This window comes from Mobula birostris, chromosome 13, assembly GCF_030028105.1.
Source record: "Mobula birostris isolate sMobBir1 chromosome 13, sMobBir1.hap1, whole genome shotgun sequence".
Classification (NCBI taxonomy): Eukaryota; Metazoa; Chordata; class Chondrichthyes; order Myliobatiformes; family Myliobatidae; genus Mobula; species Mobula birostris.
The window spans coordinates 82,992,480-83,017,685 of NC_092382.1; the positions used below are offsets into that span (position 1 = coordinate 82,992,480).

Genomic DNA, 25,206 nt, shown 5'->3' on the forward strand with positions numbered 1-25,206 from the left:
GTCAGGGTTGATGTTTGTTCCCGAATATCGCGCATGCGCGCAGTGCAGTAAAGGCCTCGGAAAATCGGCTCCAGGTAGGAGACGGTTTACTGGTGGGGTTTTCAACACCGAATTCGGGATAATTATTGTGAGCTCCGGATACCGTGACCCGTAATCCCGGGACAGTCCTGTTCTCTTCCCTCTCTCTCTCAGCCCCACGACCCGTACACGGGCCCCGGGGAGCTTCCGGCTGGTGAGGGAATGGGAACCGATGGATCTCTCAGACAGAGCTGAGCTCCAGCTGTCTAAATGCAAGGATTGGGAACTCGGGGAAAGGGAACAGATCTCTTAAATCACCTTTGTTCTACCTCCTATCACAAACGAGAGAAAATCTGCAGATGCTGGAAATCCAAGCAACACACACGAATTGCTGGGGGAATTCAGCATTAGTACTCTTCCTTAGATGCTGCCTGGCCTGCTGAGTTCCTCCAGCATTTTGTGTGCGTTGCTTCTTCTACCTGCTCTTGTTCTGGACTTTTCTACTCGTGAGAACACGGTTTGACCCACTCTCTCTGGGTACATAATTATATCAAACACTTTTGTCCTGGGCAACAAGTAGCTTTCACATCACAAATGTGCCGGACAGACTACTGCCTTTCCCTTCATATTCATTGGCATTGCCATCAATAAGCTCAGCACCGACAGTCACCTGGGAGGAGGGTTCAGGGGAAATATTTATGTACAATACAGAAACTGTGTGTATTGTGGTGATGCAAAAGTTGCTGGAGAATTTGCAAGTGGGAGGAAGTGGAGTGATATTTGGAAATCTGACTTTTAAAAGTGTCATTTAGCAAGCAAATCAGATATGGATGGTGTGCAAAAGCTGGAGTGAGAAAATTCTTCCTCACCCTGTACAGGCCTGCTATGTAGGTTGTGTGAGAGTGCAGATGAACTTGATCAAACCCAGAGGATAACAAAGTTCTTATTGACAGTGATTTACTAGCTGTTAAAATGAGTACCTCTATTTAAAGTTCAGTGTGCACATATTGTTGTCACTGGGTAAAAATTGCACAGCACAAGATTTTTTGGCACACCGCTCATTACAAATTAGATGGGACATTGGTGGGAAGGTGGGGAGACTTCAAGTGTCCTTGACACGCTCACCTGCTAGGTGTGCGTCCAGCTGCAGCTTGTAACCCTGCACGTTAGGGAGTTTGAGCTGGAAATGGATGAATTCCAGATCATTTGGGAGTTGGAGGCCGTGATGGATATGACATGAGGAGAGGTGAGTTACACCCAAGGTGCAAGACACAGGAAACTGGGTGAGAGTCAGGAAGGGGAATGAGGTTAAATAGCCATTGCAGAGTACTCTTGTTGCTATCCCGCACAACAACAGGTGGACCACTTTCGGAACTGTTAGGGGGGATTACCTAGCAGAGGAATTTCAAAGGGCTGATAGGGGCTTTGTTAGTTAGGGAATTAAAACTAGCAGAGGTCTAATATCCTAGTGGTGAGGCTTGCTAGCTAGTGCTAGTGTGTGGCAGGGGTTGGTGGTTAAATTAAAGTTGCAGGCGGGATTGGAGCCAGAATGGCAGAACAGATGGGTGGAAAGGGTGAATTGAAATGACTTATATCCTTAATATACATGAAGAGTAGAAATATTTACATTAATTCTCCATCTAAATGTGCAATGTGTAATTTCTAGTAATCTATAATAAATAGTACAGTCATTATAACATAGTAATACAATTTCATCAGTATGAATTAATCAGTCTGATGGCCTGGTGGAAGTAGCTGTCCAGGAGCCTGTTGGGCCTGGCTTTTATGCTGCAGTACCACTTCCTGGAGGGTAGCAGCTGGAACAGTTTGTGGTTGGGTAAATCGGATCCCCAATGATCCTTCGGGCCTTTATACGCACCTGTCTTTGTAAATGTCCTAAATAGTGGAAAGTTCGCATCTACAGATGCTCTGGGCTGTCTGCACCACTCTCTGCAGAGTCCTGCGATTGAGGGAAGTACAGTTCCCATACCAGGCAGTGATGCAGCCAGTCAGGATGCTCTCAATTGTGTCCCTGTAGAAAGTTCTTAGGATTTGGGACCCCATCCCAAACTTCTTCAAGCTTCTGATGTGGAAGAGGTAGACAGCCACATACCACACAGCCGGTGTGCACAGACCAGATGAGATCCTCGGTGATGTTCATGCCGAGGAACTTAAAGCTGCTTCCTCTCTCAACTCCAGATCCATTGATGTCTCCATTCCTTCTGTAGTCCACAACCAGTTCCTTTGTTTTTGTGACATTGAGGGAGAGGTTGCTTTCTTGACACCCAGACAGATGTTGTTCAGACAAAGTCAGCAATCAAAAGGTTGAGCATGGTATGATGAATGTGCAGAGCTGTGTTTTTCACAATGCAAGAAGCATCGTAGGAAAGTCAGATGAGTACAGGTCATGGAATCATGATATTGTAGCCATTACTGGGACTTGGTTGCATCCAACAGTCTGAGGGATTTAGAGGAACAAATTTGTAGAGAGATTGCAGACTATGCCAAGAAACATATGTTGATATCGTAAGTGATTTTTAACTTTCCAAATATTGACTGGGCCTCCCATACTGAAAAAGGACTAGCTGAGGTAGAGTTTGTCAAATGTGTCCTTCATCAATACGTAGAATTCCCAATGTAGAACTGTGCAAAAAGCTATTCGGAAATGATCCAGGGCTAGTGACAGAAATTAGTGTATGGGAACACTTTGTATCCGGTGATCATAATACCATGAGATTCCAAGTAAATATGGAAAAAGAGAGGTCTGAACCACAGGTTGAGATTCTAAATTGGGGAAAGGTCAATTTTGATGGCATCAGAAAGGATCTGACAAGTGTGTTTTGGGAAAGGCTGTTTTCTATCAAAGGTGTACTTGGTAAGTGGGAGGCCTTCAGAAGTGGAATATTGAATGTGTAGAGTTTATATGAGCATGCCAAATTGAAAGTTGAAAGGTAACTGGTGCAGGGATCCTTGGTGTTCAAGAGATATTAAGGACCCGGAGATCTTGTTCCTCTAAATGCCTCGGACTGTTGGGTGCTACCAAGACTCATTAATGACTGCAAATCATAAATCAATGTCCTGAGCATATCTGATTTTCTTTTTAGTTGTCTTCTGTTGGTTTTAAAAACTTTCCAATAGCTTTTGTTGTATTATTTGCCCTCTCTTTGGCCTTTATGTTGACGTTGGCTTTGTCTTCTCATTTCAGCCACGGTTGTGTCCTCCTGCCTTTCCAATGCTTCTACTTCTTTGGGATGTATCTATCACTCAGCTCCCGAATTGCTCCCAGAAACTCCAGCCATTGCTGCTCCATCGTTATTCCTACCAGTTTCCCCTTCCAGTCAAGTTTGGCCAGCTTCTCTGTCATAGAAGCATGGAGAAATTCTGTGCAGAAACAGGCCGTTTGTCCCCTCTAGACAATGATGATAATATTTAAGATGTCAAATGCAACCACCTGCACCAGGACCATCGCCCTCCATACCCCTACCATCAAGATACCTATCCCAGCTTCTTTTAAATGGTGAAATTCAGCTGGCATGAACCACTTGTGCTGGCATCTCATTCCACACTGTCACAACCATTTCAGTGAAGAGTTTTCCCACATATTCCCCTTAAATTTTCACCTTCACCACTTACCCATGACCTCTGGTTATAGTCCCACCCAACCTCAGTGGAAAAAGCCTGTTTGCACTTACCCTCATAATTGTGTATACCTTGAACAAATCCTCAAAGCAATGTATAATTTCCTTGTTTATGTTCAGAGCCGTTTTTACGTGTATAAGATGATGAGAGGCATTGATCGTGTGGATAGCCAGAGACTTTTTCCCAGGGCTGAAATGGCTAACACGAGGGGGCACAGTTTTAAGGTGCTTGAAAATGTGTATCAAGGGGATGTCAGAGGTAAGTTTTTCCACACAGAGAGTGGCGGGTAAGTGGAATGCACTGCCAGCAATGGTGGTAGAGACGGATACAATAGGGTCTTTTAAGAGACTCTTCGATAGGTACATGGAGCTTAGGAAAACAGAGGGCTATGCGTTAGGGAAATTCTAGGCAGTTTCTAGAGTGGGTTACATGGTCGGCACAACTTTGTGGCCTGAGGGCTCTGTAATATGTTGCAGATTTCTATGTTCTATGTTAAACAGCGAAACAACATTGGCTGTTCTCCAATCCTCTGGTTCCTCCCCCTGTCACCAAGGATGATTTAATTATCTCTGCTAGGGGCCCCGACAATTTCTGCACTTACCTCCGGTAGAGTCCGAGGGAGCACCTTGTCATGCCCTGGAGATTTATCCACCCTAATCTGCCTCAGGATAGCGAACATCCTCTCTTCTTTAATCTGTACAGGGTCCACGATGTTAATGCCACTTTCCCACACTTCCATAGACTCTGTGCCCATCTCCTGAGTAAATAGAGATGATCTTCCCCATCTGCTTTGGTTCCAAACATGGATTACCATTCTGGTCTTTCAGAGAACCAACTTTGTCCCTTGCAATACTTTTGATCTTAATGTATCTCCAGAATCCCTTAGGATTATCCTTCATTTTTTCTGTGAGGGCAATCTCATGCCTTCTTTTAGCCATTCTGATTTATTTCTTATTTGTTCTCTTGCATTTCTTATACTCCAGGAGAACCTGCCTGCCTATCCCTGTTATGCAACTCCGTTTTGTGCTCCACCAGGGTCTCAATATCTCTTGAAATACAGTTTCTATCTTTACCTTTTATTCTGACAAGCACATACCTGCTTTGTACTTCCAAAACTTCACTTTGAAGGCCTCCCATTTACCAAGCACACCTTTGCCACAAAGCAGCCTGTCCCAGTCCACAGTTGCCAGGTCCTAGTGTCATAATTCCAGGTGTTGATCCATGCCCTGAACACATCCGCCTTTCCTACGCTGCTGCTTGTATTGAAATATACAGGGCTCAGCATATTCACTGCACCATGCTCAACGTTTTCATTCCTGACTTTGTTTGAGGACAGAACAACATCTGTCTCCACAACCTCTCTACTATCTGTTCTGTTATTCAGGCTCCCATTCACCCTACAACTTTAGTTTAAATGTCCCCCCCCACCTCTCGACATGCAGCTCTATCACCCCTTTGGCTTTCATCTCCCAGATCAATAAAAAGGAGGTGCATACCAGGTACAGGAAAATAGGAACAAATGGGGTACTTATGAAGTTTGAGCCTCAGCTGTGGCAGCGTGTTTGTGTCTTTGAGCAAGGCACTTAGCCACACATTGCTCTAGTGTCTGTGCGAGGAGTGGCGCCCCACACAGACTTCCAACCTGCACCTTGTAAGGCATGAAAATGCCCGACGCGGGCCTCTCATGGCCTGAGTCGATGTTCCTTCCTTCCTTCCTATGAAGTACAGGAAATTCAAGTGAACACTTATGAAAGAAATAAAAGAAGGCATGGTTGCCCCAGCAGACAAGGTTTAGGAGACTCCTCAGGGATTCTGCAGACATGTTAAGAGCAAAAAGGTTGCAGGGAAAATATTAATCCTCTGGAAGATCAGAATGATAATCCATATGAGGAGACAAAATAGATGGGGGAGATATTTTTTTGCATCCATACTTACACAGGAGATGGACACAGAGTCTACAGAAGTGAGGCAAAGCAGCATCAACTTCATGGACCCTGTACAGATTACAGAGGTGGAGGTGTTTGCTGTCTTAAGGAAAATAAGCGTGGATAAATCACCAGGGCCTGACAAGTTGTTCCCTGGGACCCTGCGGAAGACAAGTGCAGAAATTGTCAGGGCCCAAGCACGGATACTTAAATCATCCTCAGTGACAGGTGAGGGACTGGAGGATTGGAGGACAGCCAATGTTATTCCGCTGTTCAAGAAAGGCTCTTAAAAATAAACTCAGAAATTGTACGTTGGTGAGCTTAACACCTGCAGTGGGAAAGTTATTGGAACGTATGTGCAGGAACCAGATATATAAGTATTTGGATGGATGTGGACTGATTAAGGATAGACAGCATGGCTCTGTGCATGGTTGGTCATGTCTAGCCAATCTTATCGAGTCTCACGAGGAAGTTATCAGGAAAGTGGATGAACTCAAAGCACTTGACAAAGTCTCATATGGGCGTTTGGTCAAGAAGGTTCAGTCACTCAGCATTCAAGATCAGATAGTAAATTGGATGAGACACTGTCTTTGGGAGAAGCCAGACTGTGGTAGCAGATGGTTGCCTCTCTGACCGGAGGCCTGTGACTAGTGGTGTGCCACAGGGATCAGTGTTGGATCTGTTGTTGTTTGTCATTTATATCAGTAATCTGGATGATAGTGTGGTTAACTGGATCAGCAAATTTGTGGCTGACACCAAGATTGGTGGTGTAGTGGACAGCAAGGAAGACTATCGTGGCTTGCAGTGGGATCTGGACCAGCTGGGAAAATGGTTTGAGAAATGGGAAATGGAATTTAATGAGACAAGTGCGAGGTGTTGCACTTTGGTAGGACCTAGAATTACACAGTGAGTGGTCGGGCGGTGAGGAGTGCTGTAGAAGCAACGGATCTGGGAATACAGGTCTATAATTCACTGAAAGTGGTGTCAGAGTTGAATAGGGATGGAAAGAAAGATTTTGACACATTGGCCTTCATAAACCAAAGTACTGAGAACAGGAGATGGATGTTATGTTGACATTGTACAAGACAATGTTGCAGCCTAATTTGGAGTATTGTGTGCAGTTTTGGTCACCAACCTACAGGGAAGATGTAAAAGAGGTTGAAAGAGTTCAGAGAAAATTCAGAAGGATGTTGCCACATCTGAAGGACTTGGGTTATAAGGAAAGAGTGAACAGGTCAGGACTTTATTCCTTGGAACATAGAAGATTGAGGAGCGATTTGATGGAGGTATACCACAATTAAGAGGGGTATAGATAGGGTAAATGCAAGCTGGATTTTACCACTGAGATTGGGTGGGACTATAACCAGAGGCCATGGGTTAAGGATGAAAGGTGAAATGCTAAGGGGAAAATGAGGGGAAACTTCTTAACACAGACGGTCATCTGGGTGTGGAGTGAGCAGCCAGCACAAATGGTGTATGCGAGTTCGATTGCAACATGTTAGGGGTTTGTATAGGTACCTGGATGGTAGGGGTATGGGAGTAGAAAGTTTAAATAGCTCGACAGCAACTAGATGGGCCAAAGGGTCTGCTTCTGTGTTGTACTTTTCTATGACTCTGACAAGAACCTTAAATAATACTAACATTCACTCTATAATTCCTTTTAACAGCTGTGCAGACTAACCATACATCTGAGTAGGAGATATTTACTAAAATATTTGCTAAAACTGTGGCACTTTAAATTAACAGTACATACAAGAAAATCCCAGCTGCACGTCAACAAAGGCTATTTGTGTGAGAGTGTTTCAGTTACTGTGGGGCCAGGAACCCATGCAGCTCAGTGTGAACAGGGAATAATACCAAGGGAGAGAGTCAAGCTGAAACAGGTGACAGATTGGAGATGGCAGAAATGCCCCATTCCTATCGAGACAGGAAGAACATCAGAGAGTTTGATGGTCATTTCAGATACCAGCACTGTGCCCAGTTAGAAGAAGATTTCTCTCTCCAACTTTGGTTGAACCTCACTGTAACAATGTGATGTCAGTTCACGTCTTAGCGACTGAAGTGATCTCATCTGAAATGTTGTCCTTCAGCCATTGATGGATTTTGTAAATCTTTTTACAGGTTAAAAATGACAAGAAATTTGTCTCTGGGAATCTCGAACACAGCACGCCAGTTTTGCTGTCTTTGGCCAGATATTTAAGAAGTGGAGCAAGGGATTCACTCAGTCATCCTACCTGCTCAGACTGTGGGAATGGATTCACTCGTTCATCTCAACTGAAGGTACATCAGTAAGTTCACACTGGGCAAGGCCATTTGCCTGTTATGTGCGTGAGAAGGGATTCAGTCGGTCTTCCAACCTGTGGACATACCAGTCAGTTCTAACTGGGCAAAGGCAGGTCATCTGCTGAATTTGTGGGGAAGGATTCACTCGGTCATCTGACCAAATGGCACACGAGCGAGTTCACACCGGGGAGCGGCCGTTCACCTGCTCAGACTGTGGAAAGGGATTCACTAAGTCATCCACCCTACAGAGTCATCAGCGAGTTCACACTGGAGAGAGGCCGTTTACCTGCTCAGACTGTGGAAAGGGATTCACTCAGTCATCCGGACTATTGGTACACCAGCGTGTTCACACTGGGGAGAGACCGTTCACCTGCTCGGACTGTGGAAAGGGATTCATTCAGTCATCCGGACTATTGGCACACCAGCGAGTTCACACTGGGGAGAGACCGTTCACCTGCTCGGACTGTGGGAAGGGATTCACTCAGTCATCCGGACTATTGGTACACCAGCGAGTACACACTGGTGAGAGACCGTTCACCTGCTCGGACTGTGGGAAGGGATTCCATGGATCATCCGACCTTCATAGACACCAGCGATTTCACACTGGGGAGAAGCTGTTCACCTGCTCAGACTGTGGGAAGGGATTCACTTTATTACATCACCTACAGAGTCACCAGCGAGTTCATACTGGAAAGAGGCCGTTCACCTGCTCAGACTGTGGGAAGGGATTCACTCAGTCATCGGGACTGCTGGCACACCAGCGAGTTCACACTGGGGAGAAGCCGTTCACCTGCTCAGACTGTGGGAAGGGATTCACTCGTTCATCTGATCTGCTGGCACACCAGCGAGTTCACACAGGGGAGAGACCGTTCACCTGCTCAGACTGTGGGAAGGGATTCAGTCGATCATGTGATGCTCTTAGGCACCAGCGATTTCACACTGGGGAGAAGCCAATCACCTGCCCAGACTGTGGGAAAGGATTCACTTTATTACCTGATCTATGGAGACACCAGTCGGTTCACACCGGGGAGAGGCCGTTCACCTGCTCAGTCTGTGGGAAGACATTCGCCCAGTCATCCGACCTACAGAGTCACCAGAGAGTTCACACTGGGGAGAAGCCGTTCACCTGCTCAGTCTGTAGGAAAGGATTCACTCAGTCATCCACCCTACAGAGACACCAGCGAGTTCACACTGGGGAGAGGCCGTTCACCTGCTCAGAATGTGGGAAGGGATTCACGCAGTCAACCCACCTACAGAGTCACCAGAGAGTTCACACTGGGGAGAAGCCGTTCACCTGCTCTCAGTGTGGGAAGGGATTCACTCAGTCATCTAACCTTGTGACACACTACCGGGTTCACACTGGGAGAAAATTTCAATAAGCTTCATGCTGGATATTTGTCCATCAACGTTGCTGAATGCAATTTTGAGAGTGACTGTCAGTGCTGAACTCTGCAATTATTGCTGCTGCTCACCACACCCAGTTCTGCACCCTGGTCACTGGGCATGGGAGGAGTTTCTTCTGCTGCATATTCACCTTTAATGGGACTGGAGTTTAATATTCTGGATTTGTGACATATAAATCAGTTCTATTTTAAACTCTGTCTCCGGTGAATTTATGACACACCTAGTGTACAGTAGAGAGTCGACTCAGGCTGGCTCGACCTGACCAGTGATTCTGTTCCACGACAGTCCTTTTCAATCCTCCCCTGTTGTTCCCCTCTCGCTCTCCCTGTGCTGATGGGTTCCAATCAGTCACCACTCTGTGGGTGAAGAGGTTTCTCTTGAATTCTCTGCAGACTGAAGAAGTCGAGCTGACTGCAGTTCTGTCTGAGATGTTCTTCGCCCCTCTAATCTCTGGACTGAGGAAGAATGACATTGGTAGTTAACCTCCTTAATCATGACTCACTTCCACATTACGGGTCATTTTCTCTGCTTCTAAAGGGTTGTTAGGAAACACCCCTGGCCTCTAAAGACTGAAAGCAGAATGGGAAACCATCAGTTGGATGTTCAAGGGAGCAGGGTCAGGAACCAGAGGCAGGTCTGCACAGGGCAGAGTTTGGGTCTGTGGACGATAGTCGGGGTAAGAAAGTATGATGAGGAGAAGGGAATCAGCAGCAGGACGTGGCAACAAATGTCAAGAGTAGCAACATTTGGAAGCTGATTGACAGAGAAAATTTTTCTGTTTTCTGACTGATGACACAAACAATATCTGTGGTGAGGTGCTCCACTGGTCGAGGAAAACGTGTTGAGAATGGTTATATCTAGTGTGGGAGCCATTCCTGCTTGTTTATCCTGTAATATTATATTTGAATGGTTATTATGGATTGTCCTATCTGAAATAATGTATTGATTATCATATAATTTGTAAGATTTGACTCTAAAACTGGATCAGGCTTGAATTTATGGTGCCTTAATGAAGTGATGGAGGGCATTGATGAGTTTGTATTTTAAAGCAAGATTTTGGTGAATGATATTTGCCACTTGATTGTACCTTTGTAATTAATCAGATTGAGTTAAACTGCTGCAGGATCCTGAGACGTGTTGGATTGTGTCTGGTTTGTCTTGGCATTTTCTGCATTTACTGCCTTGTTTGTTTGTATTTCATGTACTTTTGATTTTTTTTCCCTTTTGTTAACCACCTTATCCTGTATTTCTGCAAGGAACCCCTCTGTTTCTGGGAAGAGGTCTCCAACTCTCAGTCAGGTGCTCGATGCTTCCTTGTCACCATCTGGTCTGCTCAGATCATTGGGATGTCTCCCAAGGAGGGTCATACTCGTTCCACTGGTTAATGTTTTCTTCCATAGTGATGATTCATTTTTCTGAGTTGTCCTCTCATTGAAGTTTTCTGGTCTGTATTTCTTATCACGATGGCATAGACACACCTGGAGTGCTGAATCCTGTTCATTTCTGATGAAAATATATACTTAGAAATTTTATACTGTTGTGTGATTTCTTTTTCATGTGTGTTACTCCTCTAGCTCCCGTCCAAGGTAGTGTTAATCTAAGTGGGTTTGAGCGTAAATAGTCTTTTCTAAAGTTCTTACTTATCTTTGTAAATTTTACTGATTGAAGTGGCAGCAAGATATTTTTATTAAAAAAAGTCAATGTCGGTTTTGATGGAAGTGTTTATTGCCTTTGTTGTATTTGTTAACAACTGAGCTCTGTTTGGCAGGTTTTTTTAAGCCTTGAACTAAATTTTGTCAAAGGTTTTCACAATTTCACACTACTTTCTATTTTCTTTGCTTGTTGATATTCCAGATACGTGGGTGTCAAGAGTCCCGATGAAGGGTCTTGGCCTGAAATGGTGATTCCCATCCATAGATGCTGCCTGACATGCTGAGCTCGTCCAGCAATTTGTGTGTAGTTCTCCAGATTTCTCGCATCTGCAGGTCCTCTTGTTTCCAGATACTTATACATTTCTTGAAAGAACAAGCTGGTACTGGGGTTGTGTGGCTTTTTTACTAAAATATTAAACAAGATCATTAGAAAGAGGTGGCATAAAGTTGGAAGGTGCAGAATCTGTGGGTAGAATTAAGGAATAGCAAATGTACAAAAAAAATCCCTGATGGGAATTGTATAGAGACCCCCAAGCAGTAGTGAGTATGTGGTCCACAAATTACAATGGGAGATAGAAAGTGCGTGACAAAAGGGCAACGTTACAATAGTCATGGGGGATTGTCATGCAGGTGATTAGGAAAATTAGGACGGTGTTGGTCTCAAGAGGAGGAATTCCTAGAATGTCTACAAGATGCTTTTTTAGAGCAGCTGGTGGTTGAGCCCACTTGGGGATCAGCTATTCTGGATTGTGTGTTGTAATGAAGCGGAATTGATTCGGTCACTTAAGTTCAAAGAACCCTTAGGGGCAGTGATCTTAATATGATCAAATTCACCCTGACATTAGAGAAGGAAGAAGCTAAAGTCCGATGTGGAATAAAGAGAATTACAGAGGCATGAGAGCAGAATTGGTCAAAATTGATTTGAAAAGAACATGGGCAGGGATGAAAACAGAGCAGAGATAGCTGCAATTTCTGGAAGCAATTCGGAAGGCACAGGATATACAAATCACAAAGAGGAAGCAGTATTCTAAAGGTGAGGTGACAAAACCGTGGCTGATCAGAGAAACCAAAGACAACATATAAACCAAAGAGAGAGCATGGAGCAAAAATTACCAGGAAGTTAGAGGATTGGGAAGCTTTTAAAAACCAACAGAATGCAACTAAAATAAATAAGGGAAAAGATGGAATACATAGGTGAGCTAGGCAGTAATATCAAAGAGGATACTAAATTTTTCTTCAGGTACATACAGTGTAAAAGAGAGGTGGAAGTGGATTTCAAACCACTGGGAAATGATGCTGGAGAGGTATTAATGGGGTGGGGGTGCAAGGTGATGGCAGATGAACTGAATAAGTATTGTACATCACTCTTATCTGTCGAAGACACTGGCAGGAATATGAAAGTCCCAGATGTCAGTGGTCAGAATGTGTAAAGTTACGTTACTCGGGAGAAGTTTCTTGGGAAACAGAGATGGTCTGAAGGTAAATAGATCACCTGGACCAGATGGTGAACACCCCAGAGATCTGAAAGAGGTGGCTGAAGGGATGTGGAGGCATTAGCAATGATCTTTCGAGATCTTACCCCCACTACCCGAAATGTCCTCTCCTCACCCACCCTCCCAACTCCAGTCCTGTCCCCGCTTGCAGGGCAACAGTCTGCCGGTGTTTGCCCCCCAATGTGGTGAATCGCCACCACCGTGGGCTCAGACATTTCCACAGATGAGCCCCTCCTGTCCCCACCGGGACAAACATCCTGTCCGCCCCCTCTCTCACCGTCTTCATCCTCTCCCTCCCCGGGGAACCGGCATCAAACCGACGGGCCAAGCGGTCTCCTCCTACCTCTCAGCGATACATCAGACTCCGGCCGCAGGAGACGCTTCACAAACGCCCCAACTTCCCTCGGAGGGAAATGGAAATAAATCAGAAAGCGGACATTTACTTTCAGGTTTATCCCGCTTTGACGGAGAGATCGGACACGGGGTCAGCGGGGGTAACGCCCTCTCGGCCGGTCCGCCTTCGCGACTGGGTGTAACCAATGATTGACATCGGTTCGCACCAATGGGAATAGCCTGACGTCACACATGGGCCCTTTTCCCTTCCAAACAAGTTTGGCCAGCTTCTCTGTCATAGAAACATGGAGAATTTCAGTATGGAAACAGGCCATTTGGCCCATCTAGTCAATGCTGAAAAAACATTTAAGCTGTCTAATCCACTGGGACCATCGCCCTCCATACCCCTACCATCCAGGTACCTATCAAACTTCTTCGAAATGGTGAAACTGAGCTCATATTGACCACTTGTGCTGGCATCTCATTCCACACTCTCACAACCATTTCAATAAAGAGCTTTTCCACATGTTCCCATTAAATTTTCACCTTTCCCATTTACCCATGACCTCTGGTTGGCATCCCACCCAACCTCAATGGAAAAAGCCTGCTTGCATTTACCTTATCTATATTCTCATAATTTTGTATACTTCTAACAAATCCTCAAAGCAGTGTATAATTTCCTTGTTTATGTTTAGAGCCTTTTTCAGGTGTATAAGATGATGAGGGGCATTGATCGTGTGGCTAGCCAGAGGTTTTTTCCCAGGGCGGAGATGGCTAACACGAGGGGGCATAGTTGTAAGCTGCTTGGAAATAGATACCGAGTGGATGTCAGGGGTACGTTTTTTTACACAGAGAGTGGTGGGTGCGTGGGATGCACTGCCGGCTATTTGCGTGAGAATGTTTCAGTTACTGTGGGGCCGGGAACCCATGCAGCTCAGTGGGAACAGGGAATAATACCAATGGACAGAGTCAAACTGAGCCAGGTCACAGATTGGAGATGACAGAAATGGCCCATTCTTATTGAGACAGAAAGAGCATCAGAAAGTTTGATGGTCATTCCAGATACCAGCACTGTGCCCAGTTAGAAGATGGTTTCTCTCTCCAACTTGAGTTGAACTTCACTGTAACAGTGTGATGCCAGATCACACCTTGACAACTCAAGTGATCTCATCTGAAATGTTTTCCTTCACCCATTGATGGATTTTGTAAATCTTTTCACAGGTTAAGAATGACAAGGAATTTGTCTATGGGAATCTCGAACACAACACATCAGTTTTTCTGTCTCTGTCCAGATATTTAAGAAGTGGAGCAAGGGATTCACTTGATCATCCTTCCTGCTCAGATGTGGGGAGGGATTCACTCGATCATCTGACCGACTGACATGCCTGTCATTTTACGTTGGGGGGAACCCGTTCATCTGCTCAGACAGTGGGAATGGATTCAGTCGGTCATTTCAACTGAAGGTACATCAACAAGTTCACACTGGGACAAGGCCATTCACCTCTTCTGTGTGTGAGAACGGATTCAGTCGGTCTTCTCGCCTGTGGACACACCAGTCAGTTCACACTGGGCAGTGGCTGGTCATTTGCTGAATTTTTGGGGAAGAATTCACTCAGTCATCTGACCTAATGGCTCACCAGCGAGTTCACACCAGGGAGCGACCATTCAACAGGTTTCTGTTCCATATTATTATATGAAAATCTATCCCTGCCGTTCCCCTCTCACTCTCCCTGTGATGACAGGTTGCAACTAGTTACTACTCCGTGGGATAGGAGATTTCCCTTGAATTTCAGAGAATCATAGAAATCTACAGCACATTACAGACCCTTTGGCCCACAATGTTATGACGACCATGTAACTTACTCTAGAAACTGCCTAGAATTACACTACCGCATAGGCCTCTATTTTCCTAATCTCCATGTACCTATCTAAGAGTCTCTTAAAAGACCCTATTGTATCCGCTTCTACCACCGTTGCTGGCAGTGCATTCCACACACACACCTCACTTTGTTCAAAAAACTTAGCTCTGACGTCTCCTCTGTACCGACTACCAAGCAGCTTAAACCTATGCCCCCTCGTGTTAGCCGTTTCAGCCCTGGGAAAAAGCCTCTGGCTATCCACACGACCAATGCCTCTCATCATCCTACACACCTGCATGAATCTCCTGCATGCTTCTCTCCAGACTGAATAAGACGATGAGCACTCTGTGGTTTTAATGTTCTTCAGGGCTCTGGTCTAAGGTGTTTAAGCTCCTTCTTCCCTGATCTTTTCAACATTTTGTGTCACTCTCACTCATTTCAAAGGACTGTGCCTCTGACAGCTGGGTTGTTGCAATGCACCTCTAAAGTCTGACAGCAGACCAGCGAGTGAATGTTCGATGGAACAGAGTCAGAAACCAAATAATTACCAGCCTGAGTCAGGGCTTTTGGGCTCCGAGAAGAGATGGCCCATAGAGATTACAAGGAGGAGGAGAAAGAGAAATTAGACCAGCAGGATGTGGCTACAAGTGAAAGATCAGAAACATTTTGAAAATGTTTGATTGAAAAAAAAGGTGGTTAATTTCTGCAAATTACTGGAGGAAATCAACATATCAGGCAGCAAATGTGGAGAGGAATAAATGGAGAACGTTTAGGCCGAGTCCCTTCAGCATGCCTAGACTGTGTACTCCTCTGCTTAGTTGCTGCCAGCATTTTGTGTGTGGGCGTCTCTGTATTTCCAGCAACTTTTGTATTTCATATCTGCATTTGTAAGAGGATTATACCTTGGCATTAAATACATGGAATACCTGTTGATATTGAGTCCAGAACAAGGGGCCACAGTTTGAGGATAGAGGGGAAGCCTTTTAGGACCGAGATTAGGAAAAACTTCTTCACACAGAGAGTGGTGAATCTGTGGAATTCTCTGCCACAGGAAACAGTTGAGGCCAGTTCATTGACTATATTTAAGAGGGAGTTAGATATGGCCCTTGTGGCTATGGGGGTCAGGGGGTATGGAGGGAAGGCTGGGGCGGGGTTCTGAGTTGGATGATCAGCCATGATCATAATAAATGGTGGTGCAGGCTCGAAGGGCCGAACGGCCTACTCCTGCACCTATTTTCTATGTATGTTTCTATGTATATTGTTTGTGGGAGCCGCCAACACAAAAAAAAACTGAGCTGTGGATATCGAACTAGCGCTTGCAGAAACTTTTAATGGCATCGTGATTACGCATAAATCCTTGCGATAAAAATGTCGCCGTCTCCGAAGCACCGATCAAATGCGCAGGCGTCAGGGTTGTTGCTGTTAGCGAATATCACGCTTGCGCAAAGTATACAAAAGGCCTCTGATTATTCGGTGAAGGTTAGAGCGGGTTTGCGGGAGGGACAGTCGCTGTGACCCACAATCCCGGGACAGTCCAGCTCTCTCGTCCCTCTCTCTCTGCCCCACGATCCGTACACGGGTCCCGGGGAGCTTCCGGCTGATGAGGGAATGGGAACCGATGGATCTCTCAGACAGAGCTGAGCTCCAGCTGTCTAAATGCAAGGATTAGGAACTCGGAGAAACGGAACAAAATCTTTTACATCACCGGTTGAGAAAATCACCTTTGTTCTACCTCCAATCACAAACCAGAGAAAAATTGTAGATGTTGGAAATCCATGCAACAGACACAAAACGCTGGAGGAATTCAACATTAGTACTCTTTTCCATAGATGCTGCCTGGCCTGCTGATTTCCTCCAGCATTTTTTGTGTGCTCCTTGTTCTACCTCCTCTGGTGAGAAAATCCTTCATTACCCGCTACAGGCCTGCTACATAGGTTGTGTGAGAGTGCAGATGAACTCGATCAAACCCAGATGAGATCAAAGTTCTTATCGCCAGTGATTTGGTTGCTGTTGAAATGAATACCTCTGTATATAAAGTTCAGTTTTCACATGTTGTCACTGGGCAAGAATTGTACAGCACAAGATTTTTGCAGACACTGGTCATTACAAATTAGAGGGGACATTAGTGGGAAGGTGGGGAGACCTCCAGTGTCCCTGATACCCTCACATACCTGACTCCCTGTAACCCTGCACGTTAGGGAGTTGGAGCTGGAAATGGATGAATTCCGGATCATTCAGAAATCAGAGGGGATGACACGAAGAGAGGTGAGTTACACCCAAGGTGCAGGACACAGGAAACTGGATGCGAGTCAGGAAGGAGAATGAGGTTAAATAGCCATCACAGAGTACTCTTGTGGCCATCCCCCAGGACAACAGGTAGACCACGTTAGGAACTGTTGGCAGGGAATTAGCTAGCACAGGAAAGTCAAAGGGGATTTGTTAGTTAGGGGAACAGAACTAGAAGGGGACTAATATCCTAGTGGTCATGCTTGCTAGTGCTAGTGGATGTTAAACTGAAGTTGCAGGGTGGATGGGAGCCTGAATACCAGAACAGATAGTGGAGTCATTGAAGTGAATTGACTTTATTACTTACATCCTTCATATACATGTGGAGTAGAAATCTTTATGTTCCGTCTCCATCTAAATGTGCAATTTGTAGTAATTTGTAATAAACAGTATGTACATCAGAATGGTCAATATAATATAGAAATACAATTGTATCAGCATAAATATATGAGTCTGATGACCTGGTGGAAGGAGCTGTCCCAGAGCCTGTTGGTTCTGGCTTTCATGCTGTGGTACCATTTCCCGGATGGTAGCAGCTGGAATAGTTTGTAGTTGGGGGTGAATCAGGTCTCCAGTGATCCATCAGGCCCTTTTTTACACATCTGTCAGTGTAAGTGTCATGAATAGTGGAAAGTTCACATCTACAAATGCACTGGGCTGTCCGCACCACTCTCTGCAGAGTCCAGCGATTGAGGGAGGTACAGATCCCATACCAGGCAGTAATGCAGCCAGCCAGGATGCTCTCTATTCTGCCCCTGTAGAAAGTTCTTTACATTTGGGGGCACATTCCAAACTTCTTCAGCCTTCTGAGGTGAAACTGGCATGCTTGTGCCTTTTTCACCACACAGCCGGGATGTACAGACCACGTGAGATCCTCGACGATGTTTATGCCGAGGAACTTAAATCTGTTTACCCTCTCAACTCCAGATCCATTGATGTCAATAGGGGTTAGCCTGTCTCCATTCCTTCTGTAATCCACAACCAGCGCCTTTGTTTCTGTGACATCGAGGAAGTGGTTGTTTTCTTGACACCAGTCAGATGTTGTTCAAACTTCAGACAAAGTCAGCAATCAAAAGGTTGAGCATGGTGCTTCGAATGTACTGAGCTGTGTAAATCAAATGCAAGAAACATCATGGGAAAACCAGATGAGCTCAGTGCATTGAATTCTGATATTGTTACCATTACTGGGACTTGGTTGAAACCAAAAGTCTGAGGGATTGAGAGGAACAAATTTACAGAGAGATCACAGACTATGCCAGAAACAAAGACTGATACAGTAAGTGATTTTAACTTTCCATATATTGACTGGGCGTCCCATACTGTAAAAGGACTAGATGGGGCAGAGTTTGTCAAATGTGCTCTCAACCAGTAGAATTCTCAAAGTAGAAGTGTGCAATAAGCTATTAGGAAATGATCCAGTGCTAGTGACAGAAATTAGTGTATGGGAAGACTTTGTACCTAGTGATCATAATACCATGAGATTCCAAGTAAATATGGAAAGAGAGAGGTCTCGACCACAGGTTGAGATTCTAACTTGGGAAAGGTCAATTTTGGTGGTATCAGAAAGGATCTGACAAGTGTGAATTGGGACAGGATGTTTCTGGCAAAGGAGCACTTGGTAAGTGGGAGTTCTTCAGAAGTGAAGTTTCGAGGGTTGTATGTGCCTGTCAAAATAAAAGTTTGGTAACTGGTGCAGGGAACCTTGGTTTTCCAGAGATATTGAGGCCCCGGATATTTTGTTTCTCTAAATGCCTCAGGCTGTTGGGTGCTACCAAGACTCATTAGTGACTACAATATTATAATTCCACGCCCTGAGCTCAGCTGACTTTTTTTGAAGTCATCTTCTGTTGGTTTCTAAAAGCTTCCCAATAGTTTTTGCTCTTTTGTTTGCCCTCTCTTTGGTTTTTACATTGGCTTTGGCTTCTCATTTCAGCCATGGTTCTGCCCTCCAGACTTTACAATGCTTCCAGTTCTTTGGGATGTATCTATCACTCACCTCCCAAATTGCTCCCAGAAACTCCAGCCATTGCTGCTCTGTTGTCAGTTTCTACCAGTTTCCCCTTCCAATCAAGTTTGGCCAGCTTCTCTGTCATAGAAACATGGAGAAGGTCAGTGCAGAAACGTGCCCACTCTGGACGATCAGTGAATGGTAATCTATACTGTGAATGGTATCTATAATGTGAAAAAGACTAAGGAGCTGGTGGTAGACCTGAGGAGAGCTAAGGTACTGGTGACCCCTGTGTCCATCCAGGGGGTCAGTGTGGACATGTGGTGGCCAGTGCTATCATGTTTGCTGTTGTGTGCTGGGGCAGCAGGCTGAGGGTAGCAGACACCAACAGAATCAACAACTCATTCGTAAGGCCAGTGATGTTGTGGGGATGGAACTGGACTCTCTCACGGTGGTGTCTGAAAACAGGATGCTGCCTAAGTTGCATGCCATCTTGGTCAATGTCTCCCATCCACTACATAATGTACTGGGTGGGCACAGGAGTACATTCAGCCAGAGACTCATTCCACCGAGATGCAGCACTGAGCGTCATAGGAAGTCATTCCTGCCTGTGGCCATCAAACTTTATAACTCCTCCCTTGGAGGGTCAGACACTCTGAGCCAATAGGCTGGTCCTGGACTTATTTCATAATTTACTGGCATAATTTACATATTACTATTTAACTATTTATAGTTCTATTACTAGTAATTATTTATGGTGCAACTGTAACAAAAAACAATTTCCCCCAGGATCAATAAAGCATGACTATGAATATACGAGGAGGCAAAATAGATAGGGTAGATTTTACATAGCATTCTTGCAGCTGTATTTACTCAGGACACAGATACCCATTCAAACTTCTCATCAATGGTGGAATCGAGCTCACATGCATCACTTGTGCTGGCATCTCATTCCACACTCTCAACCATTTCACTGAGAGGTTTTCCACATATTCCCCTTAAATTTTCACCTTCCCCACTTACCCATGACCTCTGGTTGTCGTTCCACCCAAACTCAGTGGTAAAAGCCTGATTGCATTAACCCTATCCATACCCTCATAATTTTGTATACTTCTAACAAATCCTCAAATCATGTATAATTTCCTTGTTTATGTTTAAAGCCTTTTTTAGGGGTCTAAGATGATGAGGGGCATTGATCATGTGGATAGTCAGAGGCTTTTCCCAGGGCTGAAATGGCTAACATGAGGAGCCTGAATAACAGAACATATAGTGCAGAGTTGTGGAGACAGATGTTGTTCAGACTTCAGATAAAGTCAGGAATGAAAAGTTTCAGCAACTTTAGTTTAATCCCCCACACACAAACACAAACCCACCTTCCACCATGCAGCTCTATCACCCCTTTGGCTTTCATCTCCCAGATCAATAAAAAGGAGGTGCATACCAGGTACAGGTAAATAGGAACAAATGGGGTACTTATGAAGTACAGGATATTCAAGTGAACACTTACGAAAGAAATAAAAGAAGGCATGAGGTTGCCCAGCAGACAAGGTGAAGGAGAATCTTCAGGGATTCTGCAGATATGTTCAGAGTGAAAAGATTGCAAGGGAGAAAATTAATCCTCTGAAAGATCAGAATGGTAATCCATATGAGGAGACAAAATAGATGGGGGAGATTTTTTTGCCATCTGTATTTACTCAGGAGATGGTCACAGGGTCTATAGAAGTGAGGCAAAGCAGCATCAACTTCATGGACCCTGTACAGATTACAGAGGTGGAGGTGTTTGCTGTCTTAAGGCAGATTACCATGGAAAAATCACCAGGGCCTGACAAGTTGTTCCCTATGACCCTGTGGAAGACAAGTGCAGAAATTGGTGGGGCCCAAGCACAGGTATTTAAATCATTCACAGTGACAGGTGAGGTACTGGAGGTTTGGAGCCAATGTTATTCCGCTGTTCAAGAAAGGCTCCAAATATAAACTAGGAAATTATACGTTGGTGAGCTTGACATCAGTAGTGGAAAAGTTATTGGAACGTATGTGCAGGAACTGGATATATAATTATTTGGATAGATGTGGACTGATTAAGGATAGACAGCATTGCTTTGTGCATGGTAGGTCATGTCTAACCAATCTTATAGAGACTCTCGAGGAAGTTATCAGGAAAGTGGATGAAGGCAAGGCAGTGGATGTTGTCTACATGGATTTTAGCAGGGCACTTGACAGAGTCTCATATGGGGGGTTGGTCAAGAAGGTTCAGTCACTCAGCATTCAAGATGAGATAGTAAATTGGATGAGACACTGTCTTTGGGAGAAGCCAGACTGTGGTAGCAGATGGTTGCCTCTCTGACTGGAGACCTGTGACTAGTGGTGTGCCACAGGGATCAGTGCTGGATCTGTTGCTGTTTGTCATCTATGTCAGATATCTGGATGATAACATGGTTAGCTGTATCAGCAAATTTGTGGCTGACACCAAGGCTGGGGGTGTAGTGGACAGTGAGGAAGACTATCATGGCTTGCAGAGCAATCTGGACACACTGGAAAAAATGCGTTGAGAAACAGAAAATGGAATTTAATGCAGACAGGTGTGAAGTGTTGCACGTTAGTAGGAACAAGGTCTTACACAGTGACTGGTCGGGCTCTGAGGAGTGATGTAGAAGGAAGGGATCTGGGAACGCAGGTCCATAGTTCACTAAAAGTGGTGCCCCAGTTAGATAGGGACGGAAAGAAAGATTGTGGCACATTGGCCTTCATAAACCAAAGTACTGAGTACAGGAGATGGATGTTATGTTGACGTTGTATAAGAAATTGGTGAGGCCTAATTTGCACTGTTGTGTGCAGTTTTGGTCACCTACCTACAGGAAAGATGTTAGAGGTTGAAAGAGTTCAGAGAAAATTTGCAAGGATGTTGCCACGTCTGGAGAATTTGATTATAAGGAAAGATTGAACAGATCAGGCCTTTATTTGTTGGAACGTAGAAGATTGAGGGGAGATTTGATGGAGGAGTACCAAAATTATGAGGGGTATAGATAGGGTCAATGCAAGCTGGCTTTTACCACTGAGATTGGGTGGGACCACAACCAGAGGCCATGGGTTAAGAGTGAAAGGTGAAACGTTAAGGGGAAAATGAGGGGAAACTTCTTCACACAGTTGGTCATTCGGGTGTGGAATGAGCAGTTAGCACAAATGGTGAATGTGAGCTCAATCTCGACACTTAAGAGGTATGAGTAGGTACCTGGATGGTAGAGATATGGGAGTAGAAAGTTTAGTTCAGCACAAACTAGATAGGCTGAAGAGTCTCTTTCTGTGTTGTACTTTTCTATGACTGTGACAAGAACCTTAAATAATACTAATATTCACTTTAATTCCTTTTAACAGACCAACCATTCATCTCAGCAGCAAATTTTTATACGGTGTTTAAACTGTGGCACTTTAAATTAACAGTACATAAAAGAAAATCCCAGCTGCAGGTCAACAAAGGCTATTTGTGTGAGAGTGTTTCAGTTACTGTGGAGCCAGAGACCTATGTAGCTCAGTGGGAACAGGGAATAATACCAGTGGAGAGAGTCAAACTGATCCAAGTCACATATTTGAGACGGCAGAAATGCCCCATTCGTATAGAGACAGGAAGAGCAACAGAGAGTTTAATTCCAGATACCAGATACCATTTAATTCCATATACCAGCACTCTGCACAGTTAGAAGATGATTTCTCCTTCCAACTTGGGTTGACTGTCACTGTAACAGTGTGATGTCAGATCACACCTTGGTGACTAAAGTAATCTCATCTGAAATGTTGTCCTTCACCCATTGATGGATTTTGTAAATCTTTTTACAGGTTAAAAACTACAAGGATTTTTTCTATGGGAATCTTGAACACAACACACCAGTTTTGCTGTCTCTGTCCAGATATTTAAGAAGTGGAGCAAGAGAACCACTCGATCATCCTTCCTCCTCAGACTGTGGGGAGGGATTTACTCGATCATCTGACTGACTGGCACGCCCATCATTTTACACATGGGGAGAGGCCATTCACTTGCTCAGACTGTTGGAATGGATTCCCTCAGTCATCTCAGCTGAAGGTACATCAGTAAGTTCACACTGGTCAAGGCCATTCACCTGTTCTGTTGGTGAGAAGGGATTCAGTCGGTCTTCCCACCTGTGGACACACCAGACAGTTCACACTGGGCAGAGGCTAGTCATCTGGTGAATTTGTGGGAAGGATTCACTTGGTCATCTGACCTCATGGCTCACCAGCGAGTCCACACTGGGGAGAAGCCATTCACCTGCTCAGAATGTGGGAAGGGATTCACTCGTTCATCCACCCTACAGAGTCACCAGCGAGTTCACACAGGGGACAGGCCATTCACCTGCTCAGACTGTGGGAAGGGATTCACTTTGTCATCTCAGCTACTGAGCCACCAGTCAGTTCACACCGGGGAGTGGCCATTCAACTGTTCAGACTGTGGGAAGGGTTTCACTTGGTCACCTGACCTACTGGTGCACCAGCGAGTTCACACCGGAGAGAGGCCGTTTACCTGTTCAGTCTGTGGGAAGAGATTCACTCGGTCATCCGACCTACAGAGTCATCAGCGAGTTCACACTGGGGAGAAGCCGTTCACCTGCTCAGAATGTGGAAAGGGATTCACTCAGTCATCCAACCTACAGAGTCATAAGCGAGTTCACACTGGGGAGAAGCCCTTTACCTGCTCAGACTGTGGGAAGAGATTCTCTCATTCATTTCACGTACTGACCCACCAGCGAGTTCACACTGGGGAGAAGCCGTTCACCTGCTCAGAATGTGGGAAGGGATTCAATCAGTCATCCACCCTACTGAGTCACCAGCGACTTCACACTGGGGAGAGGCCGTTCACCTGCTCAGAATGTGGGAAGAGATTCACTCGATCATCCGACCTACTGAGTCACCAACGAGTTCACACTGGAGAGAAGCCTTTCACCTGTTCAGAATGTGCAAAGAGATTCAGTCGATCATCTGACTTACAGAGTCATCAGCGAGTTCACACTGGAGAGAAGCCGTTTACCTGCTCAGAATGTGGGAAGAGATTCACTCGATCATCCACCCTACAGCGTCACCTGCGAGTTCACACTGGGGAGAAGCCGTTCATCTGCTCAGTCTGTGGGAAGAGATTCACTCGATCATCCACCCTACAGAGTCATCAGCGAGTTCACACTGGGGAGGGGCCGTTCACCTGCTCAGACTGTGGGAAAGGATTCACTCAGTCATCCCAACTACTGGCACACCAGTCAGTTCACATTGGGGAGCGGGCGTTGATATGAATCTCGAGGTTTCATTTCCTGTGGACTGTCATTTTAGGGGAGAGAGAGAGAGAGAGAGAGATTGAGAAGGTGAATCAGTCTGACTTGTAGCTTGTTTACATCACTCGCAGCTTGTTTAGTTTTAACCGAGGACACAGACACTCAGAGTCAGACAGAGACAAAGGAGAAAAAATGGAAGGATCGAAAGAAGGGAACTAGTGGCCAAGGGTCACTGTTTAGAACTTTCCTATGCCCACAAGGGTGGGTTAATTATTGATTCAGTGAACATCGAATGTCTGGTTATCACCTCATTTGATCCATTGGAGTGGATCGGATTTGTGAAGACCACTTATGTCTTATGTGCCTGGGTATGGTCTGGTAATTCACTTGAAGATGATACCCCTTGTGACAAGTCCCTTTCGGTGATAATTCGTACGTGGATTTAGAACGACAAGGATAAAATCTACAGCGACTGTTCTCTTGTTTTACCACCGTGGAACCTATGGAATTTGACATAATTGCCTTGTCTCGACATTTACCCTGGATTACAAATATCTCTCTCTCATCAACTATTCCATGGATGAACTGAACTTTCATACTTTACCATCTCAAGACCCTATCTCAATAGTTTGGGAGTTATATTTAAATATATATATATATATACACACACACACACACACACACGTAACACTGTTCAATTTTGTTTATCTTGTTTTAGTTACTATCTTATAAGTAGATACTAATAAAGATAGTGATTTTAACATCAAAACCAGACTCCAGGTGTAGTCTATTGCTACTGGTTTGTTTCTAAAGCATTACGGTTTGTAACAAAATTGGGGCCTGCGTCCGGGATATGAACAAATTTGGGGGCATATTGATTATCAGTTTCATTGGGGAAATCCCTTTTGATTTATTTGTGTGTGAAAAATCAGCAGCAATGGATGTTGATAGATTTCTGCAAGCGCCAACCTCTGAAGCATTAGAGGATGCCAGAAGGATTGAGTTGTTGAGTCTTGCTAAAAAGTTAAAACTTGGAAAGGTGAAATTGACAATGAGGTCACAGATGCAGAGGATAATAACTGAGCATTGTTTATCC

The 25,206-nt window shown here is 44.8% G+C and overlaps 1 protein-coding gene across 2 annotated transcripts; it reads left to right on the forward strand.

Annotated features, from left to right (window-relative positions):
- Positions 1-25,206, forward strand: LOC140207060 (uncharacterized). 2 transcript variants are annotated; one of them, XM_072275381.1, is made up of 5 exons: positions 1-74; positions 7,704-7,862; positions 11,124-11,254; positions 13,969-14,419; positions 22,672-25,206. In XM_072275381.1, the coding sequence occupies exon 5, from the start codon at positions 23,079-23,081 to the stop codon at positions 24,129-24,131; it is 1,053 nt and encodes a 350-aa protein (XP_072131482.1). In that variant the 5' UTR covers positions 1-74; positions 7,704-7,862; positions 11,124-11,254; positions 13,969-14,419; positions 22,672-23,078; the 3' UTR covers positions 24,132-25,206. The 2 variants fall into 2 exon arrangements, with proteins under 2 accessions (XP_072131482.1, XP_072131483.1); XM_072275382.1 differs by lacking the exons at positions 11,124-11,254; positions 13,969-14,419 and having other exon boundaries at positions 7,704-9,217; positions 23,091-25,206.

Coding starts and splice junctions, on each gene's coding strand:
- LOC140207060 (XM_072275382.1), top strand. CDS start 8,027: ATGGCACACGAGCGAGTTCACACCGGGGAGCGGCCGTTCACCTGCTCA. Junction 9,218..23,090: donor ACCTTGTGACACACTACCGG/GTTCACACTGGG, acceptor ATGGCTCACCAG/CGAGTCCACACTGGGGAGAA.